The sequence below is a fragment of the Montipora foliosa genome, chromosome 7 (assembly GCF_036669935.1).
Source record: "Montipora foliosa isolate CH-2021 chromosome 7, ASM3666993v2, whole genome shotgun sequence".
NCBI lineage: Eukaryota > Metazoa > Cnidaria > Anthozoa > Scleractinia > Acroporidae > Montipora > Montipora foliosa.
Genome location: NC_090875.1, coordinates 4,819,261 through 4,834,260, shown reverse-complemented (window position 1 = coordinate 4,834,260; position 15,000 = coordinate 4,819,261). Strand labels below are relative to the sequence as shown.

The following is a 15,000-nucleotide window of genomic DNA, read 5'->3' as shown; positions in this document are numbered from 1 at the left end:
TTTCAGTGTCTACCGGTGCTACATTAACGCAACAGGTCACTGTGCTACTCTTGGAATCCTTACTATCACAAGTTAAAATAGGATATGCACTTTTTGCACAGGGATTGCAATACATTCGGATGACTTTACCAATTATAAGTCCTTCCTTGCCCATCCAAAAAGCCGCGAATGAGTTACAAATCAAGTCTTCCTTTTCTTGCGATCTCGATATTTTTCCAATGCTGTCATAATAATTTACCTTGGAAACTGCCATCCAGTGTGAATTTCTTGAGGTAGCTGGCATATACTGTTTACCTTGCTGTAGAGACAAGAACTGGGCTATGTGATAGTAGACGCCGTTGAACTCAACGTAGCACGTTGACATCTTCGGCATTCTGTAGTTTCCATTCTCGTCACATATGACACGATTCTGCTTATTTGCTGATAGTGGGTCCTTCTCCAGGATATCCTTGTCTTCGGTGCTGCTAACAACTTTCTTTTGAGAAGCGTAACCAGCCGAAGGGTGATCCTTACAGAAATAAGTATACGCTTCTCGCGCTTTGTCATTCGGAAATTTAAGTCCCAAACATACTTCGTGAAACCACTTGTTACATCCAGGAAATTCACAGCCAAGCCAGTTAGTTTCTTTTGGGGCACGGAACGTACTTTCTCTGTATCGGCAACTACCCAAACGATAGAAAACACAATTCGTGGGCGCGCCATCGTCATACTCTTCGTCACCCTCTTCTTCGTTCATGTTTTCATTATATTGTTCAGTATTTATGGTGTTTTCTTTTGCCTTAGCTGCAAGATTGATGAAAGAAGTAGTGATTTCGTTTTCACTTTCATCTATGGCATTTATCAATACATCGTTTTCAATTTCTAGCAAGTCCTCTACTTGTAAAATGTTATTTTCGTCAGGTTTATTTGCGGTACTTAACGGATAAACATCTGTGGTAGGATTTATCAACACAACACCTCCTTCTTTTGTGCTTGTCACGACATTGGCCCTTTCTAGATTGGCGATCATTCCTAACAGTTCGGCAGTCTTGATCGCCTCCTTCTCGGCTTCTTGCAAACCCAAAGTCAGTTCTGCGTCCATATCTGTGGGCCACTTTTTATCATTTAACTGGTTGAAGGGCTTGGGATTCATTTCCTTTAGCTTCTGAATTCTCCTTGCAAAGTCTAATAAGTCTAATAACGTCAGGTTTGGTTTCCCGCGGCAAAATCCACGTAAACTTGAAAATAAAACCTCGCAAGAATCGGAACCAAACATCCAAGGCTCATAAGGAAGTTCCAGATAATAAATTGCATAAAGTTTCATTGAAATAATGATAGAGTGTCCAGCCAGAATAACATCGTCATAGGTCTGTCCTGATATAAAGTAATGGTCAGTAGGATATCCCTCCATCTTAAGCCAAGCTCTACAGAGTCTTAAGAAAGTTACTGGGAGCCATGCACGCTTTGCCCTTTCACGAACGGACAATTCTTTTTCGGTGAACGCCGAAAAAAGACTTTCGCCAACCTTGAGGTACACTCTCGTTGCAAGTGAGGCCTTTTCATTCCAGATTTTTAAGTAGTGACGAGCCTCAGGTTTTAACAGTCGTGTAGCTGCGTCCACGTTCTGCTTATCGCGGACATAAACGTCGCTTTTCCACAGACCACACTCCAATTTGAAACTCAAATAAGTTTGCATTAAATGTTCGATCTGTGCGATGTTGCTTCCCATTAATAAAATTCTTTTCACATTTAGTAATTGATTTCTCCATTTTTTTAAAATATGCCTCCAATCAGGAAACATCATTGTTTTACATGTTCTGCAATCTTCCGTCTGAAATGTTCTTGCTGCAAAATCAAAGCCCTTGTAATCTAGAGTAATCTGCTCTTCTGATAGATCATCATTTCGTTTGTGCTCTTGAAAATAGTGCTTACGGAACTTTGAGTCTCCATCCGCGCCTATCCCCAAGATTTCGATATTGTGGGTAGATCCCATTTCCATTGTTTGAGTCATCCATCCTTTTACGGTCTGGTAGTCCTGTCCTTTCACTACGGGGCTTATACAGAGAGTAAAACTTGGTGCGTGTTGGACCATAGGAGATAAGACGAAAGCATTAGCCAGTTTTGCTTTTTCATATGACTCGGAGTTCACTATGTCAATTATATCTTGTGCTGTCGACACAGTAACTTCAGTCTCCGTTGCTAAGCCAATTATTTTATTTCCTCTTACGCGCAATGTTGCAATTAAAGTTGTAGCATCGATTGCAAGAATAAATGGCCCAGTGTAACCAATCTTTTCGTAAAAGACTCTAGCCATCGAAAAAGATTTATCGGTGAGGACCGTTGGAATGACATAACTGCTTCGGCTTTGCCTGTAGATCGTTGAGAGGTGTGGTCCACCCAATCTTGTTCTAACAATTTTGGCCAGAGCTGCGCCCCCGTAGTTTAAGATTATTGCGAATAGAGACTTAGTTTCATTGGACCATGTTTTTGATTCCTTTCCTCTGTTACAGATCAAGTCAGTTAGAATTTTTATCAAAGGATCTGTTTCTCCATGTTTTTCAGTTTTCATCAAACAAGCCAGTTTTAATGCGACTTCTGGTACATGATCGTTACGGATTCCTTTTTGAATTAATGTCTCAAGTCTTTGCACTTCAATGTCAAAATTCACCACTTTATTTTGCAGACTTTCAATTTTTTGGCTGTAGTAGGTTTGCAAGTCGGTATAGCCTAGCAGGGCGTTGACATATCTCACTGCGAGGTCATCTGTTTGTTTCTGAACAGAAACGCCGTCCGCGATAATGTCCGTTACAGCAGCACATCGACGAAATACATCTGTATAGAGTTGGGTGTTAGCTTTCACAGCCAAACAACTTTGTATCATAGTTTCCAAACGAGTTTCTAAACGTACACGATTAGCAGCATCTTGCTCTATTTTTCGAATCTTTTCCTCACTGGCGCGTTGAAGGATTTCGATTTCGACGTTTGTGAGAGCTGGGGCTTCTTCTTCTCCCCCAACAAGAGCATCAGACAATTTGCGTCCGAAGTGGGTTTCTTTTTCAATTACCGCTATCCTTGTAGCCTAAAAGAAATAGGTTGATTTTGAACTGAGTACTGTAAGACACTATTAAGCTACTTACGTTATCACAGGGAATTCTATCATAGCCTCGTAGAATGTAGAATTTTAAACAAAATCTTTGTTACCCGAACTTTTTTATATGCGTCCGTTCTGCCTATAAACGTCCTCATCAGTCAAACTATCAAAATAAAAAAGTATAATTCAAAACTAACTTACCTTGTTTATCAATTCATCTTCTACAAGACCTTCCGCTGCTTTTTGTTTTCTCTCCATCGACTGCAGATCCAGTTGGGTTTTCCTCGCCTTTTCACTAGTGCCTGTAGACTTAGTTGTAGGTTTAGTTGACGAAGAACTCCAAAAGGAAGTTATCTTTTTCGCATCTGCACATAAACAATGGGAAAGAAAAACGTCAAGCAATTTGCAACATTAGGTGATTATTATATTGTCTCAGTTGGGAATTACTAACTGAAGTAAGAAAACTCATTTGAATACTTACTTCCGGTAAAGGTGTTGATGGGTTTATAATCAGCGGTTAATGTCCACCCTGATAGCATTTTATGCCTCTCTGTTTCGCTGTGACGACGAAGAAGCCATGCGAGCTTGGTGACATCTGTATATGTGACGACCTTTTGACACGGACGGCAGTACAACGAAGAAGCATAGTCATCATCTGACCTGAGTTGATCCGTAAAGCCTAAACCTTCCAAGTCAGTTATAATTTTGGAAAGTTGGGTACCGGAAACATAGTATTGTGTAACACAGTTCAAAAAGAGGAAAGCCCCTAACAAATAAGGGGAATACATTTTGACGTTGTTGTCTGGCTACCGCATTCCTTGAAAGTAACGTTATATCCACGTTTCAATGCAAATTGGAGAAGGTGGCAAGCCAACCAGTCGGGTTTGTTGCAACTGTTTGAAATTGTACTTTGTACCACGCTGTCTGGTACCGGAATTTGAGATAACTGGATGTAAGGGCTTTTCGGACGGTGAAATATCTTTCATTTAAGAATGGATACCCTGGTGGGATGCTAACAAGCCAAAGATGTATTGTCAACAAGCAATAAAGGACGAAAAATCAGGTACAAGTGCGTATGTCAAATATATTATATTTCGGGACATTCCAGTGCATGTGGGTGTAAAGCATACAAATAACAACACAGTTTTTTTTTGCCTTGCAGGATTATACATGTATTTTATTTCAGTCGGCTTTTCATTAACAATTATTCATTATCAAGACCACACAGCTTGATTCTATTCAGCCTGCACTCCAAGATCACTCAGTCTAGCCATCAGTAATTTCACTTCACTGCTGGTCGTATCACTTGCTATGACCTTTATCTGTAGATTTATTCCGCCTCCTTTACGCCACCTCCCTACGGGATCTGGAAAAGGACTTCCAGTAGCAATCCTGCATATGACCAAAAAATTGCAATATTAATAACTTAAGGTAAACGATTCATCTTTAATGTCAGGGATTACGACAAAGGACTATAAGAAGCCTATCAATCAATGGCTAATGAGATAAGTGTCTGTTTACCAAAATCTGGAATTTGTTCGTGGGCCACAATTACAAAAATAAAGATCACAATCGACCTTAATCTTACCCTTTCAGCACAGTAGATGGTTTTAAGTCCCAAAGTACTGGTACTAGGTCTTTTTCCAAGTGTCCCACCCTTCCTTGGCTACATAGCACTTTGAAAGCCTTTCCTCTACTTCCAATCTTTCTGCGAAGTTCAAACACATCTCCCACAGAAATGCCAAAGCTACACTCGTGTAAGCCCTTTACGGTCGCTTCAAACTGAAGAGTCTCACTTCCCGATGACTTTCCACAAACATCACTCCTGGAACTGCTTGACATTTTGCAACTAGCAAAAGACTGCGAACGATCTAAAAACGCTTGATGTTTACGGGCAGTTAGTCTAAACATGTACAGGGAAAGATTCTAATGCTTGTGTCGCAATATTTCCGCGTGTATGTATTGATAAGATAAGCGGCCATCTGACAGTGGTCAGTCATGTCCACATCACGTGCGTTTTAAAAGCGTGTTACTTGGATGTTACTTTGGTGGTCCTTGGTCACTTCAGACATCTCCTTCAGTACTAGGGAAAGTAGGGCTTAGAAATGAATTCTGTAACATTTAAAGTGACAGTCGATAAGGAGGACAGAAGTGCTCTTATGACTTTTGTTCAAGAAAAAGGGGGATCTATCGAAGAATGCGCAGTTCAAGCCGCCCGCCCGCAGGAAGCAGAATCGTTGTTGATTTCCGAAGACAAGAATGCTGAAAGTAAGTAATTTACACCATTCCGCTTGGAAATATGGTTACCAGAATCTGTTTTTAAAATAGTGTGCAACGGACAGTCAGAAGTCCTTAATCTTGGCATTGTTTTGAATTTTTAGAAGACGAAAGGGAACCGGTCCAGACGCCAAAAGCCATAGCGGATGGTGTCATTGCCTGGCTAAAGAAGAATAGCGTAAGCCAGGCATTATTTGCTGAGAAAATTTTAAGCAGAAAGCAGTCAACACTCTCTGACGTTTTAAGACAGCCGCCGGCCGAGCTACCAAAAGGCCAAGGCAAATGGATCTACGAGAAAATGGAGAATTTTCTCAATGACAAAAAGGAGCAGCAACAACTTATTGCTCTCAAACAAGGTATTTGGGTTTTATATCATTTTTGAAGTATATTCTAGGATATAATTCAAGACGGACATAATCTACTGAGGAGGCGGGGGGGGGTGAGCAAGGAAGGTCAATCCCTTAAAAGGGCTTTAAAAAGTCGGTATCTTTTCTTAGGTAAATGACCTAAATAGAGAGAAAAATCGGAAATTTAGGGTAGGAAAATGGACGACGTTTGTCTTAAGCCCAGCTAAAACAGGGTTAGTTTACCGTGGCGGACTGCCTCTACCCACCCAAGGGTATATCAAGTAACATCCCCTCCCCTTCTCCCAAAATGCCTTTATAATGACATGAGACTCTTTGTTAGGAAAGAGAAAAGCGGCTGTTAGCTCGGATGAGGAGGAAGTGAATGCTGCAAAGAAAAAGAGGGTCCACTTTACTGAATTTCAGCTGAGTGGACTAAACCATGCATATGGAAGGACAAAGGGCCGTCCGACGGCACAGCTAATGGAAAAGTTGGCCGAGAACTTTGACTTAGAGCAACACCAAGTAAGTGAATTTAAGATAGCTTTTTCCTGGAGATATAAAGTAAAATCATTGAGAGACCTTGCGAGAATATACCGGGAATATAAGAGTCAAAATGATTAACCGGGATACGGTTGCATGCAATAAACATATAAATTTGGTTTCTTTTTTTTTTTCCTTTTAGGTTAAAACATGGTTCCAGAACCAAAGAAACAAAAGAAAAAACAAAGAATGAAGTTAATGTGTTGACTGAATGAAATAAATCCTTGGTTGCTTAATGTTTCTGTTCATTGTGTTATATTAAATTAAAACGCTGTCCACATAGAAGCAGTTTTATTTTGTATGGTTTTTGATACTCCGTTAAAATCGATTAATCGATAAAATCGATATCGTTAAATACGCGGAAGACTGTGAGTATCGATTTCTATCGATTGATCGATAAAATCGATATCGATTAATTAAAAATTATCGATTGATATCGATTTATCGAACGGTTTTCCGATATCGGTTTTTATCGATTGGTCATACCGGGTATAGGGCATGGAATTCCTAGGAATTTTTGGCAATTTTGAAGACCTTTTAAAAAAAGCCCCTTTCTTAAGTCAGGATAACACATTCAACTTTGATTTTCTTACAATAATAATTGTTTTATTTTGAGACATCAGACTTTCAACTTCAATTACATGGAAACAAACACTCATCTTACTAACCTTACACCAAATTACAAAATTTAGACATGTCAATGCATTAATAGAACAAAATTTGTTATTTGCAACAAGACAAAATGTTAACTGCGAAAAGATTACTGAATTTTCAAATTGGGATTTGCATGAAGAATCAGCTGCATGACAAAAAGTCCAAATGACTTAAATTTGGATACACATTCACAGTTATTTATGCAGTTCATTCCAATCACCACTATCATACAGACATTTGTACCTTGAATTATTACTAGCAAAGACACTTGATTTACTGTACGTTGCTGATATAAATGGGTCATTTCACTTGCAAAAGGTTCAAAGTACACGTTAAATGGAGGCTTGCCTTTACCCTGCCAAATTCCCCACATCAACATGTTCTGTTTTGAAAATATGAAAACAGGAGAGTCATGTTTTACATTAAGTGAAGTAACTGGACAAGTATGACAAAATTGCTTAACGCCTAACTTTGGGATGTATTTTGTGTATGTTGCTTTATTGGTGATTGCTCTCATCAGTGTAGCAGTATACCATACAAGACAGTATCAGTGTGATCAACTAAAACCAAGCAACGGAGGAAACAATGAAATAAGGAGATACTGTAAGCGTAACATTGAAAACCCCAAAAGGAAAATCGGTTGTTTATAAGGCCCTCGTCCTAAAAGTATTTGGTGAGTATGCTTCTTTGTCCGACTAAAACATCTTAACGATAAAAAACATCTTGTTGTTGATGTCACAGTCTACGTATAGCACGCCTCTTTAAGTGTTCCAAATTTCTGAGCGTGCTTAATTTTCCGATCAACCAACGATGTACTTAACCTTAGTGACATTTTACGTCGCTTATGATTATTATGGTATCGCTTATATTACAGCAACAAGATCGAAAGCAAACGAGTACGAAGCTTCTCTGATCAAAACAAGCCAGAAAGAGGTGCATTCGCCAAGTAAGTGCTTAAAACATTTCACCGATTCTGAATGAATGGACACATTTTCCCGCCCAAATACACTATCATTCAATTCATGCCTCCTAAACAGGAACAAAAAGTAGTCCCCTGCCTTAAATATGTAGTCGCCAGTTCATAAAGTAAACGTTACAAAACTTAAATGGGCGTTTGACCTTTAAGCGATGCACGATCGTTCATAATCATTTGTGACCATCCACGGGAAAACCAACAAAAAGCGATACATGATCGTTCATAATCATTTGTGACCATCCACGGGAAAACCAACAAAAAGGTGATGACACGGGCATGCGCGCATGTCACGGTGGCTTTTGTTGTGCACACTGAGACACTCCAAACCTTTTGTTTAGCGTGGCGTGTTGCATGTCAGATGCGTGCCAAAACAGGCACTGTAAAATTGCAAAAGTAATGCAAACGAAATTCGTCCTTTGTTTTCGCGAATTTTCCACGAAAAGTCATGGAATTTCCGAACGATTTTTCGTAGGGTTTGAAGCGAAAAATTCGCCATTTTCCTCGAAAATTCGAGATAGCGAAATTCAAAGTAGCGAATTTTCGAGGTAACCAAACGAAAATTCGAGATAACAAAATTCGAAGCAGTGAATTTTTGTGACATGAGTTGGCGGCCGCCATCAACAACTTCACTGAACAAGAGTATGTACGCGTAAATAAACGCGATAGGGTTAGCGTAAATAAAGTCGTATCGTAAATAGATTCGATGATCCGACAGTTTAATCGGCTATTTCCAAAGAAAAAAAATGATTGCCTCGCCCAACAAAAACTGCGATTGCTTCACGAACAAGAGTTTGTTGTAGAGCTTACACATTGTGGAATGACGGCAGAAAAGAATCATCGCGGCAAATTCGAACTTGGCAAACTTTTAAAAAAAATACGTGGGAATGTTCGAGAAGAGCAAATAAAGAGTGAAATTTCGCTCAATTTTTTGAGGTCATTTATTGAACAAAGCGATTTTTCGCACGAAAATTCAAAGTCAATTTTCGTTCCGAGGGAATTTTCGTTCGAAAATTCGCATAGTTGGAAACAATAGGTCTTGAGAATTATCATGACTTTTCGTTGAAAATTTAATTCGCTTCCATCGAAAATTCGATATTTTTTCGTCGAAAAGCCAGGAAAAGCCGCGAATTTCGGCGAAATACGTTTGCATTGCCTTTGCACAATACTGTATTCTGCGGGATTTTTCAGCTATTTCTGCAGGTAAGTCAGCCCTCACTCAGCTTTGGGAGTAGCGTGTTATACCTGGTTTTTAGCATAGTTAATGGAGGGGAGTGGTTATGAAACCCGGCAAAATTCAAAGGGCCAGCCTTTTGTTTCGTGTGTGAGGTTGAATTGCACCATCACGTGACATTGACCGTGCACACACCAAGCGTGAATTCCTAAACAATATGGCGGACACGAACGATTTGCTTTTCTTCGGAGACGATTTGGACGCTATTTTAGGTATTTCGGAGGAAGACGAAGAGCTTGATGAACAGTTTAAAGAAGGTGCTGATGAAGTAAGTATTGGATTCTTTCGTAGCCACCCAGAATTTAGCGAAAAGCGCTGTGCTTTGACGTTCACCTTCTGTCAGCTCAATCGACTATCATCGGTGCTGCTTTGTTGTAGCGATTTGTGCTATAACTAAATCCTTATAACTACGTGTGGTACTGTGCTGACAATGTTAATAAACAGTGGTTCTTATTTCTTTTATCTATGCTTAGAACTAGACTTTGTAGTATCGTTTTATGACTGATTTCTCAACTGTAAGTTACTTTTGTTTACAACAGGTTCAACTCGAAAACGTTGTGTGCGAACTGTGCCACAAGAAATGCAAAAGCAAGAGCGGACTGAAGCGACACAAGACAGTTAAACACAAAGATACAAGAGATGTTGAGAAGCAAAAAGAAGGAGAACAGGAGAGCTATTTAACTTTTGTAGCTTACTCAAGAATTGTTGAAAAAGCTAAACTCATAATTGCTGACAACAAAATCTATCCAAAATCAATCAGAGACGAGCTAAGTGCCTTCACCTACAGTACAACAACGGTCTACAAGACATAACAGCTGAATTCTGTGACATTGAAGACCTACAACTGTATATAAACGCTTGATAAAGTCTGGGAATGCTGAAAGATTTTATTCTTGCTTCTATTCAACCATAGCTCTGAATGCAGTTAACATTTTGAGGGATTGCCAAGGAACGCTGCTACACTACTGTCTACCAAGGTTACTGATTGTATGTTAGCACACAGCAAGGAGGAAATTGAAAGCATTTATACTTGTACCCCATTAGCTAAACTTTCAGATGAAGAAAAAGCTGGACTACGGTATATTGGGGGTTATGTTCTTCATAAACTTCATACTAAGCATGCTAGTAAATCTTCAGAAAGTGAGCAGGCAATCTCTATCCTTAAAGACTCTCTTTCAAACGGCATGCTTTGCGGGCGTTTGTTATTGTTATGATTAGAGGGCGCTGGCTGAACTTGTGAACTGACGAGTGTTGACAAGATAGAAAATGAATGACAGTTCTTTCAACTTGGGCATTTCAGTTGGAAATTTACAAGAATGCCCCCCACAGAGACGAAATTTTTATGGAAGTGTGGTGAGTGCATATTTTCGAAGCGATATCATTTTACTAGACGAATACCCGCAGTTCACCTTTCAGCTGAGCTTTCATCTATCGATTCATTTCTTCAGATTGCATAATCCGAACCAGCGCCAGAAGCAAATGTACGTGAACCCTTTGGTGAAGAACGAAATAGAAGTTTTTGTGATTGCAAATCGGCTTGTAAAACCAAGCAGAATAATGGAGTCGGCCGTGGTTGTCCTTGTCGAACGGCAAATTTGCCAAGTGTGCAGAACAGGTGTAAATGTGGCACTGGTCGAAAACAATGTGCCAATCGGGTAAGTTCTTTTTACTGTGTATGCATATACTCTCGACGAGGCGAAGACATTTTCTTTTTTATTTTATATTTCTTTAGAATGTTCAAACTGTTTACCAACAAAATCTACCGTCCAGTTCCATGGAAAGACAAAGACGCGACATTGAAAACACGAGGCAGGAAATCCAGGCAAGTCATCTTTTCGGCTCGATAAACTTTATATAGTGTCGACCGCGATTTATTTGCTTATTCCTATAGTGAACTCACCTTTTCTTATTTCCGTACAACAAGTGAGACGGTTGAAGGTGCTGCTCATAAACAACGGGCGAGGAAGTTTAGATCTTGCGAGACGACTTGTCACACGTGAAAACTCGGATGAAGAGCCACAGCCAGATCCAACATATAATGCCTTACCCGGATGGTGCATCTGCAACAGTCGCATCCAAATGCCCACTCCAGAGGAAAACCAATGCTGTCGACGCTGGGAATGTATTACCTCCTATGAACTTTTTCAGAACCTTTGTTTAGACCGCCACGTTCTCGAGTTGGCAATAAGAGCAAGGTGCGATATAAGAGTTGAACCACTAGATTTTTCAATGTCCAGTTTCCGCAAGGCCACTTATAGGCAGTTCATTTTGTGGGAACATGGTTATTTGGGGAGGGGAAATAGACGAATTATACCGTCCTGTGCCGTCAAAAAAGTGCGTGAACAGTATCACGCCCCAGATAACATTTATATGGGATTCAGGGCAGAGTAAATTTATGCTTCTCGTGTAGTGGTAGATCCAGGGCTGGAAACTATGCCCTACATACATACATACATACATACATACATACATACATACATACATACATAAACTTTATTCAAGTGTCTATAACTATTTAGCTCTTAGCTAAGAGCTAATTGGGGACACTTAATTAAAATTGATCAATAAAATTAAGATTAAAAAGATAAAATTGATAGATTTACAAATTTAAATACAGTTAACGATTAACTGTAAAAATAGTTAATTATTTACAATGCTACTAACATTACTAATTTAGTTAAACATATAAATAATTTAAAAAGGGACTAAAATCAGAAGTTATCGTCAGGACTGGCACACTTGACAATTACAGCTCCCGTCCAATAATCCTTTTATGTCCATACCTCGGATTGCGTGTTTAAATGCTTCAAGGCTCGTTTTTTGACATAAGTTAATATTTATTTTACTCCATAAATGCGGTCCTAAATATCGGATACTATGTTTGCCGTATTTTGTAGTGTTTACCCTAGGGATAGAAAAATCCTTGTTACCTAAATTGTATTTACTATTTGAGATAGGGAAAATGTCAATTATAGTCTTGGGTACCAAATTAGGTTTCACTTTATACATTAAAATTAAAATGTCTTGTAGTCTTCGACTTTCTAAACTCGGTAGTTTTGCCCATTCGAGGAGCTGCTCGTACGTTGCTGTTTTATTACTGAATACAGCTCGCAAAGCTCGTTCCTGTACCCTCTCTAGCTTCTTAGTGTCTGATGCTCTGCAAAAATGCCAGACCATGTGGCAGTAGGTTAAATTCGGTAGCACCCCAGCATTGTACAACTGAAGCGAGGCATGAGTAGGAACCAGTTTTTTGAGTCGATTAAGAACACCGACTTTGCTTCCTGCTTTCTTACAAATATCACTTATGTGTGAACTATAGTTCAGTCTACTGTCAAGTGTCACTCCAAGAAGCTTAAGGGAAAGTTTAGATTCGACATTCTCACCATCAATTGTGATATTAATTGCTGCAGCTTCCGTATCCCTGTTACACAAAATCATTGCACCATACTTTTTATGATTGCCTTTAAGATAATTCTCATTATACCATCTTGATATAACTACACCCTCGTTTCTAAGAGTCTGCTCTACTTGGGATATTGATTCAGCAATAACAGACGAATTATACAATAAGTACCATTTCTTTGTCTTGTAGCTGAAACAATGAGTGTTTGACAATATGCCCACTTTACACAATGTTATGTTGCTTCAACAATGCAAGTGGCTATCAATTCACATTCTGCTCAAAACCAAGCTGAACATTGAAACAAAATCTAAGACGTTATAGCACACATGATGTACAAAATATTGCTATGTATACCAAACAATAAAAGAATGCAAGCACCAAAGATAGCCTTGGAATGAATAAAGGTAACTTGACTTTATTTGACCTAAAAAAATCACCCCATTATTCACAGTTGAATAAGAATCCACTTCGAAAACAAGGGGGGGGGGGGGGTTGAACTCAGCCATTTTTCTCTTACACTTTTTTTGACTGAAATCTGCCCTGGTATTTTTGTACCAGATCAATTAGCTCAGGGCTCTCCCTTAGGGCAATTGTTGATGCCAGGTACCTAGGATGCCCCTCAGGAAGAGAGACCACCCTTTCTGCAGTTGCCTTGTCATCCATTCTTGCCTTTAGGGCGCCTTTAGGATGGTGGCCAACAAGTATGGTATTTTTGTGCCCACCTTACACAATGTTATGTTGCTTCAACAATGTGAGTGGCTATGAATAGACCCTTCTCCAAAATGGCGGGCAAAATTTCACGCAAGTCAAAAATCAAAAAGTTAACATATACCAGCACTAGAAAGAACACCTTTACTTTAGTTAACCCTGCAAAGTTTCAGCTTTTGAGGTGTAACAGCAGCTGAGAAAATGTAAGTTGAAAATTGAGAAATTTACAGACATTTGCATGAGTGGGGGTATCCATTATACCCCCAGTCATACAAACGTCTGTAAATTTCTAAATTTTCAACATACATTTCCTCAGCTGATATCACACCTGAGATGCTGAAGCTTTGCAGAGGTACTAAAGTAATGGTGTTTTTTGTAGTGCTGGTATACATTTTTAATTTTAACTTATTTGTACCTATTTGATTATTTAGAGAAGGGTCTATTCACATTCTGTTCAAAACCAAGCTGAGCAATGAAAGAAAATCTAAGATGTTATACACATGTAGCACATGTGATGTACAAAATGTTACTATGGATACAAAACAATAAAAGAATGCAAGGACCAAAGATAGCCTTAGAATCAATAAAGGTAACTTGACTTCACCCTTGTACCCAGGGTCTTCATCTTTATTTTACCTAAAAAAGTCACCTTATTATTCACAGTACTTCCTTGAATATGAATCCACTTTAAAAAGGGGTGGGGGGAGGGAGGGGGAGGGGTTGAACTAAGCCATTCTTATCTTACACTTTTTTTGACTGAAATCTGCTGTGGTATTCTTGTACTAGATCAATTAGCTCAGGACTCTCTCTAAGGGCAATTGTTGGTGCCAGGTGCCTAGGATGCTCCTCAGGAAGAGAGAGCACCCGTTCTGCAGTTGCCTTGTCATCCAATCTTGCCTTTAGGATTGTGGCCATCAAGTATGGAATGTATTCATATGACTTCTCGGCTTTAACTGGTTCTGGATGCCAGCGTTTTGTCCTTTTCGAGTACTGTTTCTTCCAGATCAGTTTGCCATCCTTTGTGGTGGCTTGTGGCCGGAAGGTGTGCATGTTGTGATCTAGTGCTGAAAGTAGCATTCGGATGCAGAATGCAATGAAGCTGTGAAAATTAAAGAGAGCTGTCTTGAAATCAGTTTTGAAAAGAGACCAAAACCTTGAAGGCATCCACTACAGTATGTTGATGCCCAAAGACTTGTATTAATTTCTGAGAATTTACTAGTGCCATTATTTTTATGTCATCCTTGGTACATGTACATGCCTATACATTTGCAAGGTATTAGTGTCATCATGAAAACAATAATTTGTTATGTACTTACTCAAAGGAATTCCTCTTGGGGGCATACTTAAGCATCATACTGTTGAAGTGTGCCTGCAGATGTAATGTAATGTAATGTAATGTAATGTAAGCAGAGTAATTGGAACACAGTCCATGTCCATATAATGAACTTCCCTGTACAGTATTGTGAAAAAGTAATGAGAACGTAATTCGACGAAATGCGCGAATTTCGGGGCTTTTCGACGAAAAATGGCGAATTTTTGTCCAGCGCGAAAGTTCGCAGAAAATTCGCCGAATTTTCGCATTGCCTATTGTTGTAGTTGACGCGAATTTTCGAGCGAAAATTCGCTTTGACCGACAATTCGTTCCGAAATTTCGAGCGAAAATTCGCATTCACTGATAATTTGTTCCAATATTCCGAGCGAAAATTGGAGTCCCAAGTCATACCAGATCACAGCTCGTTTTAATACACTCTGGCCTGTTGCTGTCGTGACAAAAACTTGACAACTCACACATGT

At 39.3% G+C, this 15,000-nt stretch overlaps 1 protein-coding gene and 2 pseudogenes across 1 annotated transcript; all 3 read left to right on the top strand.

Moving 5' to 3' along the window:
• Positions 1-15,000, top strand: part of LOC138010912 (uncharacterized) — a 227,047-nt pseudogene that overhangs the window by 184,908 nt on the left and 27,139 nt on the right.
• On the top strand, positions 5,176-6,427 carry LOC138009727 (homeobox protein ceh-21-like). Its single transcript, XM_068856752.1, has 4 exons — positions 5,176-5,338; positions 5,452-5,703; positions 6,035-6,216; positions 6,377-6,427. Exons 1-4 carry the CDS (start codon positions 5,176-5,178, stop codon positions 6,425-6,427), a joined length of 648 nt encoding a protein of 215 aa, XP_068712853.1.
• Positions 9,253-15,000, top strand: part of LOC138010910 (uncharacterized) — a 12,862-nt pseudogene continuing 7,114 nt past the window's right edge.

What these genes read in the sequence shown, in the direction of transcription:
- LOC138009727 (XM_068856752.1), top strand. Translation starts at nt 5,176, where the DNA reads ATGAATTCTGTAACATTTAAAGTGACAGTCGATAAGGAGGACAGAAGT. An exon ending in CGAAGACAAGAATGCTGAAA is followed by an intron (nt 5,339 to 5,451) that starts GTAAGTAATTTA and finishes TTGAATTTTTAG; the next exon opens with AAGACGAAAGGGAACCGGTC. An exon ending in ACTTATTGCTCTCAAACAAG is followed by an intron (nt 5,704 to 6,034) that starts GTATTTGGGTTT and finishes ACTCTTTGTTAG; the next exon opens with GAAAGAGAAAAGCGGCTGTT.